Source organism: Bos taurus, chromosome 16 (genome assembly GCF_002263795.3).
Source record: "Bos taurus isolate L1 Dominette 01449 registration number 42190680 breed Hereford chromosome 16, ARS-UCD2.0, whole genome shotgun sequence".
Lineage (NCBI taxonomy): Eukaryota > Metazoa > Chordata > Mammalia > Artiodactyla > Bovidae > Bos > Bos taurus.
This window is the reverse complement of record NC_037343.1, coordinates 53,811,509-53,838,417: the sequence shown is the minus strand read 5'-3', so window position 1 is coordinate 53,838,417 and position 26,909 is coordinate 53,811,509. Positions and strand designations below refer to the sequence as shown.

The window sequence follows — 26,909 nt, the reverse complement described above, 5'->3', positions numbered from 1 at the left end:
GATGTACTGGGTCTTTGTTGAAAATGTATTTGAAAAGGGAGTTAGCTCTTGGGAACCACCATCAGATGACTGGTTTCCCAGTTTGTGGAAAACTCATGCAATGTAAGAAATGCATCTGGAGGAGAGAAGGCTGGAGTATATGTAGAGGCAGAAACGTCATTGCTAGTGGATGAGGTGGTAGGTAGGAAAAAGTTGGATAGACCTTCTTAGGAAGCAGGGGGAGGGCCAGGACAGAATCGTTGCTCGTGTTAATACCTCATATGCGCTGAGTTTGGAAAGATTGGCCCTTTAAAAGCCTCCCTTGTCCCGTGTATCTAGGCAATCACAAAGTCTGACAACAGGACTCTGGTGTCTTATCTCGCTCTGGCCACTTTTTTCCTGCCTCTTCTGCTTTTCTCCATTGCTGTCTCTCGGTGTAGGCAGCCAGCATCTCCCTCTGCTGCCACTGCGTCGGTATTGGTTTCTGCCTCCTCCCAGTCCCTTAATACACACTGCAGCCACGTCTCCCCAGTGGCACTCTTCTGCCTTAAAATATCTTACTGGCTCCCGACTGCCTCCAGCTCAGTCCACACTGATTTACAGTGTGCTGCGTGTTTGATGGTTCCTGCTTGGTTTTCCTCTTCTATCCTTGCAGCCTCCCCATGATGGATTAACAAAGCCACCAGATATTCCTCCCTTGTGTTTCTGTCCTTAATCGTTGTTAACCATGTACTTCCATGAGCTTAACCATTAATTCATTGGAGTGGTGTTGCCTGCTTGCTTAACTCCTGGTAAAGTAGAGCCCTGAAAGGATGAGGATCTTGGTGGCCTTACTGACGTTTTGTCCAGTGAATGAAGGAAGAGCCAGTGAATAGAAACAGGAGAAGTCAGAGAAAGCTGTTTCTTCTACAGAACCTTTCATAACTCTTCAGGCACTTACAGTAAAAAGAGGTGCAATTCAGCAGAGACTTAGGTGGTCCTGCAGAGAGAGCAGTGCCGTGGGCTGTCCCCACCAGCGTTAAGGGCTCTGTGATAGCTCCTGTCTCAGAGGCCCGTGCTGTCCCTGGATTCCCTTCCAGCCACTCCCTCATTCCTGTGCTTTCCTCTACAGCTGAACTTGAAAGAGTTGCTTCCAGTCTCCCTGTCTCTTCTTCTTTCTGTCTCTCCTGGCCTTCAACAGGCATTTGTCCCCAATGCTCCACCAAAACTGTTGTCACCGTCGTCACACCCCTACCTGGGCAGATCGCGTGCTCAGTTCTCAGCCCTGTCTTACCCAGCCTGTTAGCAGTTCTGGATACAACTGATCACACCCTCCTCAGTTTAAGGGCTACCTTCTCTTGGCTCTCCAGATCCTCCCTGGCCATTCCTCTGACCCCTGGGTACTGGAGTCACCTGGGGGACACAGCCATTCCCCTATCTGCATTCGCTTTGCAGGTGACCTCTTCCAGGTCCATGCTCCAACTGCTGTTTCTAGTTTGAGGAGAGTCATATATAGCTACTTAGTATCTTTACTTGGATGTCTTATCAGGCACCTCAGACTTCAACACATCCCAAGTAAACTCTCATTTCCCCCCAGTACAAACAAACGCACACAGACCAAACTTGCTTTTCCCTCAGTCTAGTGAACAGGATAACAGCAGTTGCTGCGGAATCTCTTTGACCCTTCTGCTACCACCACCAGCCCCTACCCTTCCCTGCCCCTGTCCCACACCATAGTCAGCCAACACACTCGGCTTGTTAGCTTCCTCTCCAGAGTACATCCAGGGTCTGGCCACTTCCCACTATCTTCAGGCCACTCCAGTCTCCCCCGCCTCCCCTCCTGGAGGGTGTGGTCCGCCTCTCTCGTCTCCCTGGCCCCCTACAGTTTTCTGTCTTTCACGTAGCACCAAGAGTGAGCCTCCTGTATTTCAGTTGCTCTTCTGTTTCTCTGTTGGCTTCTTGTTTCCACTTAGAATAAAGGTCAGCAGCCTATAAGTCTCTGCATGAGCTGATATTATCTCCTGCTCTCCTCCTTCTCTCCCTGCGCCCACCCCCCTCCAACTTCCTGGCCAATTCTTGAACACATCTGACATGTTACTGACTCACAGCTTGCGCATTTGCCATTTCCTCTATCCAGAGGACTTCCTTCCACCAAATATCTGTGTGACTGATTTTCTTTAGATCTCTACTCACCTATCTTGCTGGTGAGTCCTTCCCTGACCACCTTGTACCATTAATCTCAGGTTGGGCTAGACTGGGCTCCTCTTGGGCATTGGGACTCAGAAGTGACTTTAGATTTCTTTTTCATTCTCTGAGGCACACCTATTGTTATTGTTCAGTTGCTAAGTCCTGTCTGACCCTTTGCAACCCTATGGACTGCAGCACGCCAGGCTTCCCTATCTTTTCACTATCTTCCAGAGTTTGCTCAAACTCACGTCTATTGAGTAGGTGATGCCATCTAACCGTCTCATCCTCTGTCATCTCCTTCTCCAGCCCTCAATCTTTCCCTAGCATCAGGGTCTTTTCCAGTGAGTGGGCTCCTCGCATCAGGTGGCCAGAGTATTGGAGCTTCAGTGAATAGTCCTTCCAGTGCATATTCAGACTTGATGTCCTTTAGTATCAACTGGTTTGATCTGCCTGTGGTCCAAGGGACTCTCAAGAGTCTTCTCCAGCACCATACTTCGAAAGCATCAATTCTTCAGTGCTCAGTCTTCTTTATAACCCAACTCTCAAATCCACATATGACTGCTAGAAAAACCATAGCTTTGACTCTATGGATCTTTGTCAGCAAAGTGATGTCTCTGCTTTGTAATGTGCTGTCTAGGTTTGTCATAGCTTTTCTTTGAAGGAGCAAGCATCTTTTAATTTTGTGTCTGCTGTCACCATCCACAGTGATTTTGGAGCCCAGGAAAATAAAGTCTGTTACTGTTTCCACTGTTTCCCCATCTATTTGCCATGAAGTGATGGGACTGGATGCCCTGATCTTTGTTTTTTGAATGTTTGAGTTTTAAGCCAGCTTTTTCACTCTCCTCTTTCACCCTTTTCAAGAGGCTCTGTAGTTTCTCTTTCTTTCTGCCATTAGGGTGTCATCTGCATATCTGAACTTATTGATATTTCTCCCAGCAGTCTTGATTCCAGCTTGTAAGTCAGTTTGGCCCAGCATTTCACATGATGTACTCTGCATAGAAGTTAAATGAGCAGGGTAACAGTATAGAGCCTTGAAGTGAAGTGAAGTGAAAGTCGCTCAGTCGTGTCTGACTCTTTGTGACCCCATGGACGATACAGTCCTTGAAATTCTCCAGGCCAGAATATTGGAGTGGGTAGCCTTTCTCTTCTCCAGGGGATCTTCCCAACCCAGGGATCGACCCCAGGTCTCCTACATTACAGGTGGATTCTTTACCAGCTGAGAAACAAGAGAAGCCCTATACAACCTTAAGATACTCCTTTCCCAGTTTTGAACCAGTCCACTGTTCCATGTCCAGTTTTAACTGTTGCATGTTGACCTGCATACAGGTTTCTTAGGAGACAGATAAGGTGGTTTGGTATTCCTATCTCTTCAAGTATTTTCCACAATTTGTTGTGATCCACACAGAAGTCTTTCAAGTAGTCAATGAAGCAGAAGTACATGTTTTTCTAGAATTCCCTTGCTTTCTCTATGATATTGCAGATGTTGACAATTTGATCTCTGGTTCCTCTGCCTTTTCTAAACCCAGCTTGTACATCTGAAGTCCTCCGTTCATGTGCTGCTAAAGCCTAGCTTGAAGAATTTTGAGCATGACCTTGCTAGCATGTGAAATGAGCACATTTGTACGGTAGTTTGAACATTCTTTGGCATTGCCCTTCTTTGGGATTGAAATAAAAACTGACCTTTTTCAGTCCTGTGGCCACTGCTGAGTTTTCCAAATTTGCTGGCATATTGAGTGCAGCACTTTTAACAGCATCATCTTTTAGGATTTCAAATAGCTCATCTGGAATTCCATCACTTCTACTCACTTCATTCATAGTAATGGTTCCTAAGGCCCACCTGGACGTCACACTCTAGGATGTCTGGTTCAAGCTGAGTGAGCACATCATCCCGATTATTCTGGGTCATCAGGACCTATTCTGTACAGTTCTTCTGTGTATTCTTGCCACCTCTTCTCAGTTTCTTCTCCTTCTTTTAGGTCCTTACAGTTTATCATGCCTATCCTTGCATGAAATGTTCCCTTGCTATTTCCAGTTTTCTTGAAGAGATCTCTGGTCCTCGCTAATTTAATAAGGCTCAGAAGAGATGGTCTCCAAAGTCCTTTTACATGAAAAATGCAGATCACATAATTTTGGAAAATGTTGGAGCTCTTGATACATAGTTTTGGTGAAGAAGAAGGGAACAAATCAATTACATTCAAGGCAGACCACTAAGAATATTACCTGGTAATATGTTGAGCAATTTTCTTGTTTCAGTTTGGAATCATGAAAAATTAGAACTCATGACTAGGAAGATTTCAGTATCAGCTATTCCCAACACAGTTTTAAGCAGTACAGTTTCTGTAAACAAAAGCATGTTTATATCTCTGTGAGGAAACACAGAAGAGCCTGAGTTGCTGTGGGCATCTATTGCTCAGATTGAAGCCTCCCTCACTGCCCACTGAGCTTCCTGGTGCACTGCAGTCGTTTGTTGAATGAATGAAATGGATTTATATCCTGTATAACTTCTTAAATGAGAATGTAGAGTGGTCCATTGCTACGATCTCCCTTACGCATTTTAGATGATAAAGGAAGTAACATGGATAATGAAAGCTGATCACCAGTGGCTAGTGTTTGACCTTACTTCTGCCTCCCTGTGCTTTCCAGGCCCCAAAGACGAAGACGAGAATCCTTCCGCTTCCACCACCGAGCAACCAGCCATCCCTCAGGAGGCGGTGAGCCAGGATGTGCCTCCGGATCTCGCCCTCCCTCCCCCTGCCCACGAGCCCCAGACAGGACCAGACTCGGAGCTGGAAGCAGCGCTCTGTGAGGCGAACGAGGTGGTGGAGGAGGAGGAGGAAGAGGAAGAGGAGGAGCTGGAAGAAGAGGGGGACGAAGCAGCTGATGTGCCAAATGAAAGTTCCCTGAGAGAGCTGGAGATCCGGTGTGACGAGAAGCCTGAGGATTTGTTAGAAGAACCAAAAACGGTTTCAAAGGAAACTCTGGCAGACTCTGCGGAGGCAGCCCCTGTCGTGAAAACTCCCAGAGCCAGAGAAGAGGCCAACGGGGACGTGTTTGAAACATTTCTGTTCCCATGTCAGCACTGCGAGAGGAAGTTCACGACCAAGCAGGGGCTGGAGCGGCACATGCACATCCACATGTCCACGGTCAACCACGCCTTCAAGTGCAAGTACTGCGGGAAGGCCTTCGGCACACAGATCAACCGGCGGCGCCACGAGCGGCGCCATGAGGCCGGGCTGAAGCGAAAGCTCGAGGATCCGGCCGGCGGCAAGGCGCCCAGCGACGGTGCTCCTCCCCAGGACGACGCACAGCCCCCCGGTCTTGGGCAGGACGGTCTCACCTTGAGCTCAGAGAAGGCGTCCCAGGACTCAGTGACTCCTTCCGTTGTAGAAGAGAACGGCGAAGCAAAAGAGCTTCACCCGTGCAAGTACTGTAAGAAGGTTTTCGGCACTCACACGAATATGAGACGACATCAGCGCAGAGTTCACGAGCGGCACCTGATTCCCAAGGGGGTGCGGCGGAAAGGGGGCCTCCTGGAAGAGCCACAGCCCCCAGCAGAGCAGGCCCCTCCCACCCCGAGTGTCTATGTCCCCAGCACAGAGCCAGAGGAGGAAGGGGAGGCGGACGACGTGTACATCATGGATATTTCCAGCAATATCTCTGAGAATTTAAATTACTACATTGATGGTAAAATTCAGACCAGCAGCAGCACCAGTAACTGTGACGTTATTGAGATGGAATCCAATTCGGCAGACTTGTACGGAATAAACTGTCTGCTCACTCCAGTCACAGTGGAAATAACTCAAAACATAAAGACCACGCAGGTCCCTATAACTGACGATCTCCCTAAAGAGCCTTCCAGCAGCACAAACAGTGAGTCCAAGAAACGGAGGACTGCTAGTCCGCCCGTGTTACCCAAAATTAAAGCGGAGACTGAGTCTGATCCTGCCACACCTTCCTGTTCCTTGAGTCTGCCTCTCAGCATATCAACCACAGAGGCGGTGTCTTTCCACAAAGAGAAAAGCGTGTATTTGTCATCAAAGCTCAAACAGCTTCTTCAGACCCAGGATAAATTAACTCCTCCTGTGGGGATTTCAGCCGCTGAGATACCCAAATTAGGGCCCCTCTGCGTGTCTGCTCCTGCGTCGATGCTACCCGTGACCTCAAGCAGGTTTAAGAGGCGAACCAGCTCTCCCCCCAGCTCTCCCCAGCACAGCCCCGCCCTGCGAGACTTTGGAAAACCAGGAGATGGGAAAGCCGCGTGGACTGAGGCAGTTCTAAGCTCCAAAAAACCCAAATTAGAGAGTCACAGCAACTCACCAGCATGGAGTTTGTCTGGGAGAGATGAAAGAGAAACTGGGAGCCCACCAGGCTTTGATGAATATAAGGTGTCTAAAGAGTGGGCAGCTAGCTCTACTTTCAGCAATGTGTGCAACCAGCAGCCACTGGATTTGTCCAGTGGTATGAAACAGAAGGCTGAGGGGCCAGGCAAGGCTCCGGTCCAGTGGGAAGCTGTGTTAGATCTCAGTGTGCATAAAAAGCCCTGTGGTGACTCTGAAGGCAAGGAATTCAAAGAAAACCATGTTCTGCAGCCATCCTGCAGTGCTATAAAGAAAAGGAAGCCCACCACCTGCATGCTGCAGAAGGTCCTTCTCAACGAATACAACGGCGTCGACCTCCCTGTAGAAAACACTCCAGATGTGTCCGGAAGTGCCAGTCCCTGTAAACCTCTAGATCCTCAGCCAGACTCTGACCGTGGTCTCAACTCCAGCTTGTCTGCCGCTGTCGTTGAGTCTCTTCCTGACGTTTCCTCGTCGTCACCTGCCCTGCAACCATCTTCCCTCTCTTGCGGGCGGCTGCCGCCTCTCCTGACCCCCACCACCCCCTCCTCCCCTCCACCCTGCCCTCCCGTGTTAACTGTGGCCACCCCGCCCCCTCCACTGCTCCCTACTGTCCCTCTTCCAGCCCCCTCTTCCGGGGCATCCCCTCACCCGTGTCCCTCTCCACTCTCGAATGCCACCGCCCAGTCCCCACTTCCAATTCTCTCCCCCACAGTGTCTCCCTCGCCGTCCCCCATTCCTTCTGTGGAGCCCGTTATGTCCGCTGCTTCACCGGGGCCTCCAACACTCTCCTCATCTTCCTCCTCCTCTTCCTCCTCTTCTTTCTCATCTTCCTCCTCTTCCTCTTCCCCTTCGCCACCTCCTCTCTCAGCAGTGTCATCCGTGGTTTCCTCTGGGGATAATCTGGAAACCTCTCTCCCCATGATATCTTTTAAGCAGGAGGAACTAGAGAGTGAAGACCTGAAAGCCAGGGAGGAAGCCCCATCCACCACTGAGCAGGAGATCGTCCAGGAGACATTCAACAGAAACTTTGTCTGCAACGTCTGTGAATCACCTTTTCTTTCCATTAAGGATCTAACCAAACATTTATCCATTCACGCTGAGGAATGGCCCTTCAAATGTGAATTTTGTGTGCAGCTCTTCAAGGTGAAAACTGATTTGTCAGAACATCGCTTTATGCTCCACGGCGTTGGGAATATCTTTGTGTGTTCAGTGTGTAAAAAGGAGTTTGCATTCTTGTGCAATCTGCAGCAGCACCAGCGAGATCTCCACCCGGATAAGGTGTGCACTCACCATGAGTTTGAAAGTGGCACCCTGAGGCCCCAGAACTTTACGGATCCCAGCAAGGCCCATGTCGAGCACATGCAGAGTTTGCCGGAAGACCCTCTAGAAGCGTCTAAAGAAGAAGAGTTGAACGATTCTTCCGAAGAGCTTTACACAACCATCAAAATAATGGCTTCCGGAATAAAGACAAAGGATCCAGATGTTCGATTGGGTCTCAACCAACATTACCCAAGCTTTAAACCACCCCCATTTCAGTACCATCACCGCAGCCCCCTGGGCATTGGTGTGACGGCCACAAACTTCACTACGCACAACATCCCACAGACGTTTACCACCGCCATCCGCTGCACCAAGTGCGGGAAAGGCGTGGACAACATGCCTGAACTGCACAAACACATCCTGGCATGTGCCTCTGCGAGTGACAAGAAGAGGTATACCCCCAAGAAAAATCCGGTCCCGCTGAAGCAGACTGTGCAACCCAAAAATGGCGTAGTGGTTCTGGACAACTCTGGGAAAAACGCCTTCAGACGAATGGGCCAGCCCAAAAGACTGAACTTTAGTGTGGAGCTCAGCAAAATGTCCTCAAATAAGCTCAAGTTAAACGCATTGAAGAAAAAAAACCAGCTCGTCCAGAAAGCAATCCTACAGAAAAACAAGTCCGCAAAGCAGAAGGCTGACCTAAAAACCACTCCCGAGTCGTCCTCGCACGTCTGCCCATACTGCCACAGAGAGTTCACGTACATTGGGAGTCTGAACAAGCATGCCGCTTTCAGCTGTCCCAAAAAACCTGTTTCTCCTTCCAAAAAAAAACTTTCCCACTCTTCCAAGAAAGGGGGGCACCCGTCACCTGCCGGAAGTGACAGAAACAACAGCAGCAGCCACCGCAGACGGACAGCAGACGCCGAGATCAAAATGCAGAGCATGCAGGCACCTCTGGGCAAGACCAGAGCTCGAAGCTCAGGCCCCTCGCAGGTCCCGCCACCCCCCTCGTCCTTCAGGTCCAAGCAGAACGTTAAATTTGCCGCTTCGGTCAAATCCAAAAAACCAAGCTCCTCTTTAAGGAACTCGAGCCCCATACGCATGGCCAAAATGACTCACAGCGAGACCAAGAAGCCCAAAGCTGCAGCCAAGAACCATGCAGCTCCCCTCTCAGGCAAGATGTCGAGGAGCCTGCATGTGCGGGCGCAGAAGAGCAGAGCCGTCTTACAGAGCAAGTCGGCCTTGGCCAGTAAGAAACGGACAGACAGGTTCAGTGTAAAATCCAGAGAACGGAGTGGGGGGCCGATCACCCGAAGCCTGCAGCTGGCGGCTTCTGCCGACCCGAGTGAGAACAGGAAGGAGGACGGGAGTGGCAAGCAGGAGCTGAAGGACCTCAGGTAAGCAGAGCTCCAGGGTCAGAGGAGTTCAGAGCTCAAGAGCAAGGGGGGAAAGACAGTTGGAAGAAAACACTTGCCCAATGGCTCCTTTTCTTTTTTCCTGCACGATTTTGACATAAGCATTTAAAGGAAATATTGTTGCTTAAGGTGTAGGCAGACGTGGAGGAGGGTCAGTGCTTTGGCTGCTGCAAAGATGGACGTATAGCTTTTATTTCACATGTAGGACTCACAAAGTGGTACCATTTCTTTAATAGGGCCAGTTATGAACTGGATTTAAAGCCATGAAAAGCTCCCCAAAGTACCCTACTATGAAACGGTGAAATTCTCTCAAACTTCCTTTATATCTTGGGTGGTATCCCAATGTCACTTGTATTAACTTTCCCATCATAGATGTCTTCTTATGTTCTGATGTATTGCGGAGTTCATTAAAACCATATTACAATCTGATTTAATATTTCTGTGACTTAAAGAGTGGTTGTAGCAACTGAGACTACTTTTTATTACTCATGCTTTCTTTTATTGTATTTTAATTTTAAAAACTTGCCTCTTAGTCAAAATAAATCAAAGCACGGTACCCTATTCCTTTTAAAATGCTGCATGTCCGTGTCTTCTCCTGTTCCCCCCACCCCCCACTGACTCATGTCTCCAAGCATAGGGTGTTAAACAGCCAGATTCCCACGGCCAGGGAGGGATGAGGAGAGAGTGCATGCTGAGGCCAGACCCTGTGGTTCCAGGTGTGGGTGGGGACCCAGGGCAAGTCACCCCACTTGTCAGTGCCTTTGTTTCCCCAGTGTGATGTCAGAGCTCATCTTAGATCCAAGGTGATTTCTCTGTTTATTCTGTGTTCTAGGGCAGGAGTTAGGTTTGTTGAGTTGACTTCTTAAACTCTCTAAGTTACTTCGCCTGTGAGTGGAGTGTACTTTTGGTATTCCTGCTGCTTCCTGCATAAGCCTGCAGGTCCATCTCCGGTGCAATTTTTCATCATCAGCTAGAATTTCTGTGAAGTGTTGAGAAATCCCGTCCTTTCAGAGTGAGCTGTGTGAGTCTAGGCTGTTGGCTGTAACTTGGTGTCTCAGAATCCTTTGGTATTTTAAGCGAACAGAAGCAGAGTTAACTGCGGGGGGCGGAGGATGACTGCTGTCTGGAGAGGTCATGGGGGCTCAGAGAAGCTGTTACCACCACACAGTCGATGAGGCAGAGTTCGTGGTGCTGGTGCCGTAAGTCATGGCTGAAGATGGAGAGAAGGAGAGAAGGATCATTAGCCGAGGGCAGACTGGAATGATGGACTGTAGGAATAAAGGATCAGATTTTTTTGGTTAAGCTTCTTCATAAAAATTACTATAGCTCTCACTCAGCATCTGGTGTCTGACCCTGGCGTGTGTGTATACAGCATCTTGGAGCTTAGTCCTGGCGAAAGTAAACACCTGTTGATCAGCTGTCCAGACTGCCTGCCGGTAGCAGCCTCACTGTGTACCTCCTTGTACTCGGTCTATGTTCTGGAAGTTCAACAACAACAGGATATTCTTGAGCTGTGCTTCCCAAGGTTAAAGAACCCAAAACATGCTGTCATTTTCACAGACTGTGCTAAAAAACGTTTCCCAAGTGGTTGATGCTTTAGAATGTACTCTGTATTCCTCTTTATCTCCAATAGTATCTGAAAGAGTCACTTATTTTGTATTGGATTCCATTTATACAGTTCAAAAGTAAAATTGATATGGAAAAATTAATATTGTATAAAGGAAACCTGAGTGAGGTTCATCCAGTGGTTTTGAAAGGACCCTTAAAGACTGCAGAGGACCGAAGTGCCTAATAAAATTGTGTTTCTGTTTTTTGCTCCAGTTAGTTTTAATTATTTTGCTTTGTTTGTGAGTTAACATTGCTGGCATGAAATTTGACCTAAAAGGAAACAAGAATCAGATAAGAGGTGGGTAAATTGTTCTGGCTGTGTATGGTGGCTGCAGGCTTCCGTGGAAGTGGCCACAGCTTTGTGTGAGACACAGGAGCTGTGCTGCGGACGCGCCTGAAGGACGCGCCTTTCCCAGGGGCCACTTACAAGCGATCGTAAAGTGTTCGGGGGAATTACAAAATGAACATTCAGTGGGACATCATATTTTGATTATCTGGGCAGAAGAGTGGGCGTTTCTTCAGAGAGCTGTGGTCGTCTCGGTACCTTGTAGTGAAGTTGGTGTAACGCCGGGGTGCTCGGCGCAGGCCTGGAGGGTGTAGTCGTCCATCCGTGTCAGCCCCAGGCCCCTAGCAGAGGCCTCTCCGTTCACATTTGTTACCTACACTGGCAGGGAGTTTACTAGACGTCTTTCCTTTTCAGTGTATTTCTACTTTGAAATTTTATTTAGGGGGGATTTTGTAGTGCAAGTTTGGAAATACCCGCTTTCATTCTGTTTTCAGTGTTTTGCTGTACTCTCCCCATTGCACATTCAAGGACTTACCCCGGAACTGGCAGCACACCCTTTTCCTGTGTGTGTTTCATCATAACTGTGATTAAGGGCTGGTCCTCAATGCACAGGCGTTTTACATTCAAATACCAGTTTAGAATTCCACAGATTTTCAAGTATACACTTGCAGTCAGCCGTGAAAACGACGTCAGTTTTCCATCCCACACTGAGGGCTCAGCAGAATTTGCCGTTCGGTCATTTCCTGGAGCACAAGCCATTGTGCCATTCAGGGTGCGAAAGAGGCATGTGCTCCAAATCCTTTTCTTAGGACAAAGCTGCAGAGGCATACTCCTCTCTAGATTGTCCTGTTACAGCTCTTAATCCAGCACATTCTTTATTGGGCTCACCTTCACTGGTTGGGACAACCCACTGGTCGCTTGTCAGTGGAACTGCATTTAGAGCTGTTGCTGAGGGCTCATTTCCCTGGGCTGTAAGACAAAAAAGACAAGGAAAGAGGTATATTTTCTGCTCCCTTCTTACCCATCTTTAGTCTTTGTGAGTCCCAAGGCATTTTTATGTTCTTCAGTACTGCTTTTAGAGAACTTTTTTTTGTTGTTGTTTTTTAAATACTGTGTTCCCATTGCAGCCAGTTAAGGACATGTAAATAAGTGATGGAGAAGTAAAATAAAATTCCAGACCAAGTTTTTCCATTTACCACGAAAGTGATTAAAAGAGGAAAACGGTGCTGATTTCTCACATCCCATCTCTGCCACACCACTCCAAGGAGATCGTCTGTGCCCCTCCCAGCACATCCCTGCACCTCTTCCTAGTCTGGTGTCTGACCTGTTGCTGTTCCTGTTGCTGTCTTCACATTTGTCCCATGGTCTCCCTACCTTTTCTTATACTTGGTCAGTTCATAGCAGGTTGTGTCATGTCATTTATCTTCAGTTTTCTTATTTTCTAGGAACTTCCTGTAGAAAAGTCCCCCCAAATAGAACAAACTTTAATAATTGACTAAATATCTTGCATGCTCAACTTAGGATAAGCACTACGGCAAAGGATACGAAACCTACCAAGCTTCTGAGACCAGTTGAAGCTGACTCAAAAATCCTAACACGCAGCTGATTGCCAGCGGGCTTCTTGTTACCGTGGGTAGAATCAGGCACACACTCCTTCGCTGGCACCCAACCTGCAGGCTGGGCTCGCAGATGATTGAGATGCACAGCGGAGGGCGCTGTGAGACGGGCTGGCTGACCCAGCTCCTGGTCCCCGGGACTGGTAACTCAGACCTGAGTGTGGCCCTAGTTTTTGGCACATAGCAGAGAAAGGAACGATTTGAACCTGACCTTGGAAAGCAAGTTCTCTGTTTCATCAGTAGTCCTGAGTATAGGTTTCAGGGGTGGCAGATTGGATGTACTCGTTTTATAATGTTTTGGTCACACATACCAGCTCTTGATGCCTTTGCTTTAAGTCAGTTGTAGACAGAGGCATTGAGCTTCTTTCTTAGCCTGTTTTCTTGTTTGTTTGTTGTTTTTTAATCACAAGCCGATTGCCAGCATAATGGAGAGGAAACCAGATTGGATATGGACTCTTTTCTATGCCTCTTCCAGTGTCATGTTTATATATCCAAATGGACATGATCCTCTCAGATTATATCTGGCACTAATTTGTAACTGTTGGAAATGGTAGCTGTATGTCAGTGCCCAGGATACATCGCAGGCTTGTGCAGATGTATGTCTACACATAAGTGTAAATGAATTTACATGTCAGGTTTTACACTTCAGTCTCTAATAGAGATTTAAAAAGCCCAACAAATTGGCCTATTTCTGAGTGTATAGGTATCATTTCTCCATGCATTATCTGCCTTCCCCCTGATTAATGATTGAGTTGGTGGAAAATGGCTAGGTTTTATTCATGTTTTTTTGTTGTTGTTCTCAACTTTAAAAGTAATCTACCTCTTAAAATTTGTAGTTTAATACTTGTTTGGTGAATTTGTGCCACTTTAACCCTTTCACTATCATTCCCATTTTGTTACATTTCTGTTATGGGGACTTTATGTTGAAATATTGTATAAAGCATTTGTAGCAGTTTAAAAATAAAATATTTAAAATTATTTAAATTGTTTTGGACGCTTCAATTGTATTATATGTGATTTACATTTTACATTTTTGTTTGAGTTGTTAATCTGGAGAGTGTTCTTGTATTGAAGTTTGCTGTTAGTAATTTTATTCTTGTTGGAGAGTGATATAAAAGACTATTCTAAAGAAAACATTAAAATTTACAAAATGACATACAAAAGGGGTTGTCCTTTGATTTTAACCAATGTAGCCTTGAGAGAGAGAGAGGTTAATAATTATAGACAAGAGTGGTGTTTGCTATGTTTTCCCCTTCCAGCATGAAATAAATCATTTGAGCTTGTCAAATGTATGGAAAGGTTTTTTTATGCTGTTGCTAGCAAGCACTTCATGACGAGGGGGAATTCAAATGATGCATTTTATATCATTGTAACCAATAAAAAACTTTCTGAAAGCTGTGAAAGGACTGCATTTTGTACATCATTGGGGTCAGTTAAGGGGGAAAGTGAAGGTGCATGTAGGAGGGGCGCTCCCAGGCTGCATCGCTGCACCGCTGAAGTGCAGTGCTGAGCCCCCCAGCCCGCCTCCTCCCACTTGTCTCTACTTGACATTGATTGAATATTTGTGAATTCATGTCGATTCTGTACCACCTCAAGGGTAGACATGCAGCCAGCCGCTGGTGCTAAGTGCGTAGACAGAACTTAGCTTTGGTGAGAGTGAAATAACTGCCCACGTGAAGTGTCATCTTCCTTTGTATACTCGTGGACATTTCACTCTAGTCTGGAGACTTTTATTTTTAAGAATCTGCAAAGAATGAAACAAAGAAGTTGTAACATTTATATTAGGTTGCTGTGAAATTGTTGGGTTTATCTTTTTTTTTTTTTAAGATTAAAAATGGCTGAAACAGTTTCATAAAGTCCTCCATGGGAGTACTTGTCCTGATACTTTTTATCTGCCTGTGTCTGTGCTGTTTAGGAAAGGGTGGTAAAGCTGAAGGTGTGATCAGCCTCCCTCAGTGAGATGTTCACACTTGTGACTTACGGATTCCCAGCTTAGAAAATCCCAAAAGGCTTAGGAGGCACGTGTGTGGAAGGAAGAGGCGGAGGCACGAAGCGGCTTTCAGCATTACCCCTGTAAATGCTCTAGAAGCCGAGTGCTGAGCCCAGAACCCAAGGAGGAGCCCCGGGTGCTGTGAGCTGGAAGGGGCGCTGCTCTGGGAGCAGGGAGTGGCTGACCACCTCACCCACCTGCTGTCCCTCCAGGCCCCTGACAAAGCACCACCTCCATCCCCCTCCTCGGTGGCTTAGCCTTGGGCAAGTATTTTGCTTCACCCAGAGTGGGGAATGGGCAAGATGGTCTCCCGAGTTTTCCTTCTAGCAGGAACTCCTCCCAGGCTGTGTATGCTTCCGTATTTCCCATCGGCTCTGAAAGAGCCGGGTGAGGGCTGTCACGTCCCCCTCGATGTGGGAATACTCAGATACTTAATCAGGTGAGGGTTTCCAAGAAGGCGCTCAGGTCCTCCCTCCACAAGAATGGCTTAGGGTTTAACTCTTTGTGGAGTGGAAAATTTTTTAAAGCTATTAACTAAAGCCTTATGCCCTTGCAGCTGTTTGGGAGCATCTGGCAGTGTCTAGGCTGGCTCTTTTAATTTGGATGTTACCAGTACTTTGTCACGCAGTTTTTAAAAAAATCACAGTAAATTACTGAGTACCTATCGTATAGCAGGCTGTGTTCTAGACACACATTGTGTCTAGTTTACATCAGTGGACAAAAGTCCCCACCTTTGTGCAGCTTGCGTGTGGTGCCTGTCTCTAGTTTTTATTACTTCAAAACCTCTCTCACTTCGTCACAGTTCTCCCAAGGCTCGGAGGCCAAGAAGATGCTTCTACCTTAATATTTGAGGGTGGATATTTAAACTGGAGACTTTTAATACGTTAAAGCAACTCTTCTAAAATTAATCTCACAGTGCATTTGATTAGATGGTTAGATAGCATCACTGACTCAATGGACATGAATTTGAGCAAACTCGGAAATAGTGGAGGACAGAGGAGCCTGGTGTGCTGCAGTCCATGCAGTCGCAAAGAGTCAGACATGACTCAGTTATTGAACAACAGCAAATGCATTCGTTATTTTATTTCTGTGTATTTTGGCTTGCTATCTGGCCTCACTTTGAATTGATGGACTTACCATTAGAAACACTTATAAAGGACACTTTGCCTTGAAAGTGGGTTAGAGTACAGATGGGTGAGGAAAGGCTGTAAAGTGAAGAAAGTGTTAGTAGCTCAGTCTGTCCAACTCTTTGCGACCCCATGGACTGTAGCCCACCAGGCTCCTCTGTCTATGGGATTCTCCAGGCAAGAATACTGGAGTGGGTTGCCATTTCCTTCTTCAGGGGATCTTCCCAACCCAGGGATCAAACCCAGGTCTCCTGCATGACAGACAGATTCTTTACCGTCTGAACCACCAGGGAAGCCCCGAGGAAAGGTTGACTCAGATATAAAAGCCACAGTTAAAGTAATCCAGAGACCAGGCTGAGGATTGAGGGAAATGGTCTGCCATTTCTGTCATTCATTTTGGAGACATTGCCATGGCCTCCTCTCTCCCTGGCCGCATGAACCCTACTGCTGCTGCCCCTTTGGGGTCTAGTCTCTCTGTGAATGTCCTGATACAGCACTACTGAGGGGAGTGTGTTCAGGAGCCTCCAGAGGGTTATCAGGCCCCAGCTCGGCATTTCTCAAACTTAACCCAGAGGTGGCGCTCAGGCTCCCAGCTCCAAGGACCTAAAACCAGCCTTTTAAGTAAAGTGAGACCTTGGGGTGTGACCTGGGTAGTGTGTCAGGTCACCATCCCAGGTGACTTGAGTGCACACTGTGGAATTTCAGAATTTACGTGGGAAAAATAATGACTATGCACCTCTTAATTGGTGAAGTACTTGTGTTCTCAACATTGGCAGAATAGGTATTAACAGCATTGTTCACATTTTCTGAAAGCTAGGGGTCTAGTCTTGAGCCTGGGCTATATGCCTGTAGAAGACAGAGGTGATAGGTCTCCAGGGGAAAAGGAATGGCCAGGCTGTTGTGCAGTTTCTTGCTGAGCGTGTTGCTCAAAGGCTTCTCTTGGGGCCCCACCTTCCTGGTGCCTTGACCCTTTCCTGGGAGTTTGCCTGCAGGATGAAAGGCCTTAAATACGGCAGTGCTGTGGAGTTTAAAAAAGAAATATATGTTGGTGAAAATAATGACATCCGTATTACCGTTGAAATTCTTTATAGACGAAAATGGCTAGTATTCAAAAAACAAACGTTGAATGGAACAGAAACAGGTTTGAGTGAGTGTGATATGGGGACAGTGTGAAGCTGCTCACCCTTCAGGCAAATGCCCACCCAGAGTTCTGTTTGAGGGCTGCCCAGCATGGCTCCATGCCTCCTGCTGCCATCCACTCCCTGCCTCCAGCCACACCAGTGGCCCTCAGTTCTCCCACTCCCCTCCCTCGTGCCTCTTCCTCTCCATAGGTGATGGAGGTGGTCTGATAAGCCCTGGGGTGAAGCTGACAGTTTCCAGGTGCTTGCTTTGTGCGAGCTGCTGTGCAGAGCGTTTTCCAAAGTTGACAAGAACCCCACGAGGTGGGTATCGTTTACAGATGGGGGAACAGACACCAGGAACGGGGAGTGATTTTTGTTCAGAGGTCACACAGCTCTCAAGTGGAAAGCTAGGATTTGAACTGCCTCCAAGCTTAACAACCTTCCTGTTGATCATTTTTATAGTTTTTTTTTTTTTTTTTAAAGCTTCATTTTCTCTAAATGTAGAAATACAGGACTTGCTATTGTCTCTAGTGAGGGCTTTTCCAGCATCAGTGAGCAGGTAGATCCATCCCTTCTGGGAAAGGCTTCCTGGTGCAGCAGGACTGTTGATAGTGTGGAGCTGCTCATGGCAACACATCTAGTTTCACTGTTTTAATTGTGGGCCATGCTTCTTCCTCCATCGTAGAGCTTTCAGGTCCATTTGGCTTCATGGTGGTGGTTTAGTTGCTGAGTTGTGGCTGACTCTGCAACCGCATGAACTGTATGTAGCCCGCCAGGCTCTTCTGTCCATAGGATTTCCCAGGCAAGAACACTGGAGTGGGTTGCCATTTCCTTCAACAGATACTCTTCCTGACCCAGGGATCAAACTCACATCTGAATTGTAGGTGGATTCTTTACCAATGAGCCACCAGGGGAGCCCAGTTGGCTTTTTAGATCAGTCTGATTAGTCGACAAAACTCTGTTTAGTAATAATAATGTTCTTTGATTTTGGAAGTGGTTCTAAAGCAAGGTTCACCAGGAGTATTCTCAGATGTCATGTGAGAACCGTGACCCGTTTGGCCAGAATCAGAGTTGCTCGGGGCTTCCCTTGCCATGTCAGCACATAGTCCATTGAGTGCAAAGAAAGAAAGTGAAGTCACTCAGTCGTGTCCAACTGTTTGTGACCCCGCAGACTGTAATCTACCAGGCTCCTCCGTCCATGGGATTCTTCAGGCGAGAGTACTGGAATGGGTTGCCATTTCCTTCTCCAAGGGGTCTTCCCAACCCAGGGATTGAACCCGGGTCTCCCGCACTGGAGGCAGATGCTTTAACCTCTGAGCCACCAGGGAAGCCCCTATTGAGTGCAAAATGAAGGGTTAAGTTTTTGTCAAAAGTTATTTTTAAAATATTGGAGCTTGAAGGGTGTGTAGGTTTTATTTACTTTCCTGATTAAAAATAAGAATTGGAAAAAAACCATTGTGATGCTACAGTAAATTATTAGCTGCTGCAAAAGTGACATTCGGTTGTGAACCATTAAAGGACTTGGGAACACTTTTATTAAACTTGCTGAACCACTGGGGTGATAGGATTTGTATGAGCTTCTGTTTTCTGCCTTATTTGGGCCAGCTAAATTCCGTTTTAAGTGTCTTAGAGAAAGCGACCTGAAATTCAGGCGGATGGTCCAGAGAACATAAAAGCTTTTAATGGAATAAGTTCATGCCTGAATATGTCTTCACAGGTCCAGCTTAAAACCCACAGCAGGATATCAGACAAAGAGCCAACGTTTTTGAAAATTCCTTGATAGATGCTACCCGGGTTACTCAGCAGGGTGTCATTTCAGTATTGAAAGAAAGCTACAGATAGGGTTTAAAGTATTGCTTTATGTCCTGAATCAGAACATATTTAAGCATATTTGCATGTCAGTGTTTAGACAAGAGCCTACTGTATGGTAGAGTTATGTTTAGATGACCTCTTGAGTCTTAGCATTACATCTTAAGTGTAAATTTTAAGTAGAAAACATTTTTAAATGACCTAGAGTTTGTTTCACAGGTAAGTTAATAATAGAAGGGGTTTAGGCTTTGGGATACAAATCTAGCCATTTTTTTAGGTTAAAGTAGAATTTAAATTGAAAATTGCATTTGTGTCAGAACTTAATACTTGCCAAAAATATAACATTTTAATATTCTCTATTGGAATGAAGTTATTTAAAACTCATGTGGATTCAATTTTCCTTGCAGTAACATTCTCTTCTCACTTGCTTTTTATAATCACATCCAATCCTTGCCAGCCCGGCTCGAGTTTAGGGACATTTTCAGATGGCTTCTATTTCCAAAGCTATTATTGGGCCTGTGAATTCAGGCACATTTTCCTATAGTGATTCAGTCAGCCAGCCATTCAGAAAACAGCTTTCATGGTCAGTCTGGATCAGGAAGGTGTTGGTCAGTAGGTCTGACAAACTTTGTCCCATATACAGCAGTTTTCAGAGGACCCTTGGGGTGTAACTGGACACCATTCAGGAGCTGAGGGTATTCCTGGCTGTTCCTTCCCTCCGGACACTAACTCCCAGAAGGCTCTCCCACCACCTGAGGTAGAACAGTTGCCTTCATTTACAGAGAAATCGACCGAGTCTGACAAGGACCACATCACCTGCATTCTGCCCCACTGCAGTGAACGATTCCAAACCCCGCTGGTTCCAGCTCTTGGCCGCTGTGTGAAACCATCTGATTCACTGGGGTTTTACCTAGATGGGCTTCCCCGGTGGTGCAGTGGTAGAGAATCTGCCTCCCAGTGCAGGAGACTCAGGCGACATGAGTCCAATCCCTATGTCAGGAAGTTCCCCTGGAGGAGGAAATGGCAACCTGCTCCAGGGTTGTTGCCTGGAGAATCCCATGGACAGAGGAGCCTGCTGGGCTACAGTCCATGGGGTCGCAAAAAGTCGGACATGGCTGAGCACACACATCCTACGTAATCACTGCATTCCCAAGTGACTGGCGCTGATGGGGTTCTGTTGGGGAGCATGCCAGAAATAAACATTGGCCTTGAATGCCTTGAATGGGTCCCACGTGTCACGGGTAGGACAGGCCGCTGGCTGAGCCCCAGGCCTGGTCTGTGAGTGGCTGGGCTAGAGGAGATGGTGTGCCTGTGAGGCTGATGGTTGTGGTGGTGATGGTGACCACTGTCGCTCAGTGATCAGGACTTGAGTCTTCACAATGATAGAGCCGGGGAGGCCCCGCCAGGAAACGGATGGGATGTAGTGACCTTCCTTGGTGGAAAGAGCCGGAACGTGGCAGGTGATGACTGCTGAGGAACAAGTTGCTGAAGAAACTGCTCATGCTTTCCAAGCCCTGGGAAGGAAAAGAGATTCCTTTATGGAAACTGACAAACCTCAGTTTGTCTTATAGTTGTTTCAGAGAAACACTCCCAAAGGCCCTCAGATGGTCCTTGCTCTCCATCTGGGCCCCGAGGCACAGCAAATGAGCCTGGAGCACCTGAGGATGCAGAGGTCTCCAAGGAGCTCTGGATGCCTGGCGTTCCAGGGCCCCACAGGGTTTTGCTGAGACTTTATTTCAGGCACTGGGATGTAGCTAAGGACGCTGACTGGCCCCAGACCCTGAGCTGCTTATCACCTGTCCACCCGACCTGAAGTACTGCCCTCGTCCCTCCGTCTCCTCCCTCTGCTCTTCTGTTCTCAGAGGCCCTTCACTCATTCATACATTCTTTTCTTGATTTGTTCGCTTGGTTTACTAAATGTGCCCCCTCCTAGAATGAAAGTTCTCCCTGAGCAGGAACTTCAGTGTGTGCACTGCTGTATCTCCAGCTTCTCCCACACTGCCTGCCAGGTAGCAGCTGCTCAATAAATGTTTGTCAAATGAATAAAATGTTTGATCCTGGCTTCATCCCCTTATCAGCTCTGTTAGCCTTAGGCAAGTTCCTTAACCTCTGAGCCCCAGCTTTCCTTTCTGTAAATAGCAGTAACAGTCCATCTGACCAGAAAGGATGGTTGTGAAGATCACAGGTGTGCCCGCCCTTGTGTGGGTTGCGGTTACCTCCAGAATCTGTTTGAATCTGACTCACAGTTGGGGCTGGTGCTCAGGTGCAAAGGGCTGGACTTTGGCTAACGGTGAGGTTCCATGGCCGCACAGTCCGTGCTGGCCAGAACCTTCCTTCTTCATCTCTTGCCTCCACCCGGAGAAGGAGCTCAAGTGGCTGTCACTCTGGCTTCTGCTGCCTGTCACCCTGGGGCCCTTTGCTGTGTCTTAGGCAGGCCTATGCTTCATGTACTGACTTGTTCAGTCGCTCAGTCGTGTCCGACTCCTTGCGACCCCATGGACTGTAGCACGCCAGGCTTCCCTGTCCATTACCAACTCCTGGAGCTTGCTCAGACTCGTGTCTATTGAGTTGATGATGCCATCCAACCATCTTGTCCTCTGTCGCCCCCCTTCTCCTGACTGTAGCAGCTTCCCTTTCTCCCATCAGATAATGACCATAAAATGAAATCATTTTTCAGATCATAGTGGGAGAAAAAAAATTCTGTCATCCCCCCGTGTAACTTATTTTCTGTCAGTTTTTAATTTCAAAGTTAAAGTGTAAATTTTTAAAAGCAGAGTTTGGAAGAAAACACTTCATTAGCTCTGTGAAACCATGAAAATTTAACGAAGGGACCCCAGTTCACCGAAATGAGAAGGATGGTCACTGATATTTCAAAGCACTTGATGATGGCCACTGTTTTCAGGGCCTTACACATACTGCCCCATTTAATCATTGTACCAGCCCTATGAGATACTTTTATATTTCCCATTTTACAGATGGGGAACCTGCAGCACAGAGGTTATGTGGCTTGTTAGTACCCAGCTGCCCAGGTGTGGACAAGAAGCACAAGCTAATTTGAAGGATTAAACTTATACTTGAGGTGAACGAAAGTCTTGGTCCTTTCTGTGTGCGTGCTCAGTCATGTCAGACTCTGAGACCCTACGGACCGTAGCCCGCCAGGCTCCTCTGTCCATGGGATTCTCCAGGCAAGAACACTGGAGTGGATTGCCATGCCCTCTGCCAGGGGATCTTCCAACCCAGGGACCAAACCTGAATCTCCAGCGTCTCCTGCACTGGCAGGTGGTTGGTCCTTCCTGGTCAAGTCCGATTTGTATGTTCTTGGGAGACCACGCTGAGCAGTCTCAGCCAGCTCGGGTGTGAGGAGCCACCTCGTCTGCCAGCTTTGTTAGGGGATGAGCAGATCCGGCACCAGAGAATTAAACCTTGCTCCCTGGCATCAACTTTTTAGTTTTTTTTTTTTTTTCTATTTTCATAAGAGTCTTTCCAAGCCATGGTTGGAAAGTGGGTTTTGGGTTTCCATCTGTGCAAGGGGAGCAGCTGCCAGGGGTGCCATGAGCAGGATTCCAGGCAGGGTCATGCTCAGGGATCCAGGCCGGGTCGAGTGCCTGGTGTCCGTCTTGGACACAGGAAGGGGGATGCTTCTATGCACAGACGTTTTGCTGTCAGGTCTAATGAAGCTGCTACTTCCCTCACTTTTAAAAATTGCCCAGAACATCATTTCACCTTTCCTGGAAGGCTCAAGGTGACCAGCACCTTGTCTTTTGTGGTGGTGAAGTGACACACTCAGAGTTCAGGTGTGCAGGATCCAGAAGCTTGAGATGTGGTTCAGGTATTTTTGGAGAAGGTTGTACTTCTCACCGTCTCCTTTTTCATCTGTTATTTGTGGATATTGTCTGTACTCCCTGGCAGCCTTTAGATAGTTTCTGATCATTGCGGGCTGGGAAGCTGGATAGGGGCCCTATTGATGTGGTATGTAAATAAGGAGGTGGTTGTGTGTGCTCAGTCATGTCTGATTCTTTGCGAGCTCATGGACTGTAGCCATGGACGGAACACTCCTCTGTCCATGGGATTTCCTAGGCAAGAATACTGGAGTGGGTTGCCACTGCCTACTCCAAAAGCATCATTCTGACTCAGGGATAGAATCTGCGTCTCTTGCATTGGCAGGCGGGTTCTTTACCACTAGCATCACCTGGGAATCCTCTAAAGAGGTGCTTAGGACCTGAGAACACCCAGGGACCTCCCTAGTAAGCAAAGTGCACTGCAGAGAGGGGAGTGTTGAGTGTAAAACACACTGAACTTGAACAGTAGACTCCTTGCTTTTAAGCTCACAAAAGCACATGTTCTACACATGGAGAGAATCAAAGGAATGTTCTGGTGACAGGGCACACAGTTAGTTCCTCAGCAAAAGTTTATCGCAGGAGAAGCACCTTAATTCTGCATTAAAGGTACATCTTTTTTTTTTTGGCCATTCCTGTGGTATGTGAATTCTTAGTTCCCTGCCGAGGGATTGAACCCAGGCTCCCTACATTGGAAGCGCAGAGCCTTAACCAAACTGGATCACCAGGGCATCATTCCCTGCACCTTGATCCTTATCCGTTGCCTCTGTCCTGTAATCTCTGTTTGGGATAAATGTTTTATTTGGTGCCAAGTGCTCACAGGTGATTGAATCTGTAAGGAAACGCCTGGATATTCGTTCCATCCCAGGACTTGCTACCCAGGCTGCTGGCCCTGCCTGTGGACTGGATTTCCCTCTTTAATTTATAATATTCCTCCAGAAGTTTTTCAGAGTTTCTCTTATAATCAATGCATGGGCTTATAGGTGTTTTCTCCTCCTACCTCCTTCATTCACGTTTAGACTCCTTTGAATGAATTTTAACCAGTGAGTTTGGTGAGAGGAAGCCTGGGTTAACTTGGCCTTCACGGAGGGGCCAATTCCTTTGATGTACCTCAATAGATTGGCATCAGATACTGTAGCTGATTTGTTGGTTCTGTTAAGTTACTTCATCACAGTAATTAACACTAGTGTTAATCATTTATAGCCTTAAAAACTAAGACATTTTAGTTGTTTAGCCCACTGGTGCCGGCCAGCAGCAGGTGTTCCATTAAGGTAATGTTCTGAATCCGGCTGGGCAGGTGCTTAGAGGGGAGAGTAGTTTGCTGGTCTAGTAGGTATCGTCTGGTTAATTTCAGCCTGAGGTGGTAAATTTCCTGTGTTCCCAGCTGTGTGAAGGGGACCTAGTTTGGATTATTTCACCGGGATGTTCACTTAGGGGACCACCTGCATCAGAAAACCACCTAGGAGGCTTATTAAGAATTCCGGACATACTAAATCACCATCTTTGGCGGGGGCGGGTGGTGGGTCTTTAAAGTCTTCATTTTTATCAGCTTCTCCAATGAGTCTTACCCAGACTTCAGAGTTCCCCTTTGGGTCTTGTAAAGGGGGGAAAAGAATGACATGGTATCACCACATCTCATCATTTCATTTGCTTCTGGTTTCCATTTTTAATTATTTTCCTTTGCTTTTGCAGTCTTTTTGATATATTCATGACATTTTTCATCTCTGAATGCTTATATAATAAAACACCCTGTGACAGATGAGCCAGGGCCACCTGAGAATTAGTCGCTTCTGAGGGTCAGAGCCAAGGTGACCCTTGAGGATCCCTTGCCTTGGTCATTGTTGCTCTTTGTGTATCTTTTTGAGGGGAATATATGATGTTAGGTCATTAACTGGTACAAGACTAGTGTCACACAAAGCCCTGCTGGTGCTGTGTTCACGCCACCCTGCACCTACTGCAGCACCCAGCACACAGTAGGCACTTAGCATTGTTGTTGTTTACTCGCCAAGTCGTGTCTGACTCTTTTGTGACTGCATGGACTGTAGTCCACCAGGCTCCTCTGTCCATGGGATTTCCCAGGCAAGAATACTGGAGCGGGTTGCCATTTCCTTCTCCCATGGATCTTCCCAACCAAGGGAACGAACCTGTGTTTCCTGCATTGGCAGGCGAGTTCTTTACCACTGAGCCACCAGGGAAGCCCCAAAACGAAGTCTTCCTCCCTCTGTCTCCAGTTTTACTTCTGACATCTACTAAGTAGTCCCTCTGAAGTAGACCTTCTACCATACATGGCCATGGCTGGCTTCTCTTGCATGTTTTGTTATTTTTGCTCAAAACGAGGAATGCCTCCCTCTGAGAGCCTAAACGCTGTTTGGTTTCATGATGCCATACTCACTTGACAGGGCTGTGCCAAACAAAGCTGTTGCCCAGGCTGGACTCAGAGCACATCTCACCTGGGCTGTTTCTCCATCTCACCCATGGGTCAGAGCTTCTGTGTAATGGGATCCGGCCAATGGAGTCAGAGGGCTGCACACAAGCCCTTGAGGAAGGCAGCACAGAGGTCTCCCGTTTGCAGGTCATCAAGTCACATGTTCATCGTGACCTAAGGAATAATTGGCATGGGTGCACTTTGCAGAGACAGGAGCCAGAGGGTTGGGTGGTGCCAGACATCTTTCTGAACTGCTCTTAGGATCCCAGCTGTGGCTAAAACAAGATAAGAGCCGAGGCTCAGTTGGTTTTCATTTAACCAACCCGGCATGTGAATGGATGCTCCTCACTCCCCCAATGACACAGGGAGCACCCAAGCCCTCTGATGCTCAGCTTTAAATGTAGCCAAGAGTCAGCTCTACTTGTTTCCAAACCTGTTTATGCCACTATTTTAACAGTGTTTTATAATAATACAAACATAATCATGTGTATGGCTTCCCCGGTGGCTCAGTGTTAAAAGAATCTGCCTGCGAAGCAGGAGATGCAGCAGGAGCTGCGGGTTCAATCCCTGGGTCAGGAAGATCCATGGAGGGGGAAATGACAACCCACTCCAGTATTACCTGGGAAATCCCATGGACAGAAGAGCCTGGCAGGCTACAGTCCATGGGGTCGCAAAGAGTCAGACATGACTTGAGCTACTAAAAAACAATGATTGTGTTTATAATAAACATTGTAATAAATACGCCAGTATTATTGGATGTGTATGATTTAATTAAATAGTATCCGAGCCCATGAAATATGAACATAGAGGTTTTTTTAATGAAAAGCAAAGTCGGATGCTGAGAGAGGCTTGTAATTTGCTTAAAAACCTACCATCCAATTAGTTGTGGGTGAGAAACGTTGAAAAATTCACATAAAGACAGAAACATTTTGCACTCAAGTTGCTCTTAAAAATTTCTTAAGTTCTCGCTCCACTTGAAGCAGCAAGTGGAGAACAATAACTATGTGATGCATTATCGGGTTTAGTTAAGAAAGATGGTAGATCTCGGCCCTTCATTCATTCATTGATTCATCCACTCACTCCAGAATGCAGGGCCAACGCCTGCTCTCATGTGTTGGGCATCGTTCCAGGAGGATGTCGCAGAGAGCAGAACTGACAAAATTCCCCACCCTCATGGAACTCCCGTCCCCCTGGGAGAGACAGACGGCGAACAAGCGAGTAACTGCATAGAGCGTCAGCTGATGAGTGCGGTGGGGAGAAGTGAAATGGAGAGGGGAGTAGAGTATTGAGTGAAGTGAGGGCTACCATGTAAATGCAGTCTGACTGTAAAGGGACTATATGTATATATAGAGAGAAGAGGGGGTGGGGAGGGAGAAGGGAAACGACGCCTGTGGACATGGGGCAGGAAAGCCCTTGGCAGAGGAGACAGCAAGTGCAAGGGTCCTGAGGCAGCAGCATCTGTGTTCAGGGGACCAGGTCACAGGGACGACCAGGAGAGGAGTGCAGGGAGGTAACCAGGGACCAATTTAAATTGGCTCATGCAGTTCTTGGGAAGATTTTGCTTTTATTCTGAGTGAGTTGGGAGTCATTGAAAGGTTTTGAAGGGAAGAGTCATATGATATGACTTGCTTTTTGAAAGAATCACTCTGGCTGATGTGTTAAGAATAGGCTGAAAGGGGCCAATAATAGAAATACTAGGAGGTGCGGACAATAACCCAGGTAAGAAACAGTGGGTTGGACTGGAATGTAGCAGGGGAGGTGGTGAGTAGCAGTGGGATTCTGGATATCTTCTGAGGGCAGAGCCTAAAGATTTGCTGAGGACTGGACGAAAGAGAAGTCAAGGATGATGACAGGTGTTTCTGCCTCTGCATCCAGAGGGATAGAGTTGCCATTCAGTGATTAGGTGATGGAGCCAGTTTGTGGGGTACATG

The 26,909-nt window shown here is 47.2% G+C and overlaps 1 protein-coding gene across 3 annotated transcripts in view; it reads left to right on the top strand.

The window, feature by feature from the left end:
* PRDM2 (PR/SET domain 2) overlaps positions 1 to 26,909 on the top strand; it is a 133,017-nt gene that overhangs the window by 83,500 nt on the left and 22,608 nt on the right. For all 3 annotated transcript variants that reach the window (XM_015475205.3, XM_015475202.3, XM_015475203.3), the window contains one exon: positions 4,789 to 9,142. In XM_015475205.3, coding sequence (XP_015330691.2) covers positions 4,789 to 9,142 — 4,354 coding nt within the window. The remainder of the gene's footprint in view (positions 1 to 4,788; positions 9,143 to 26,909) is intronic.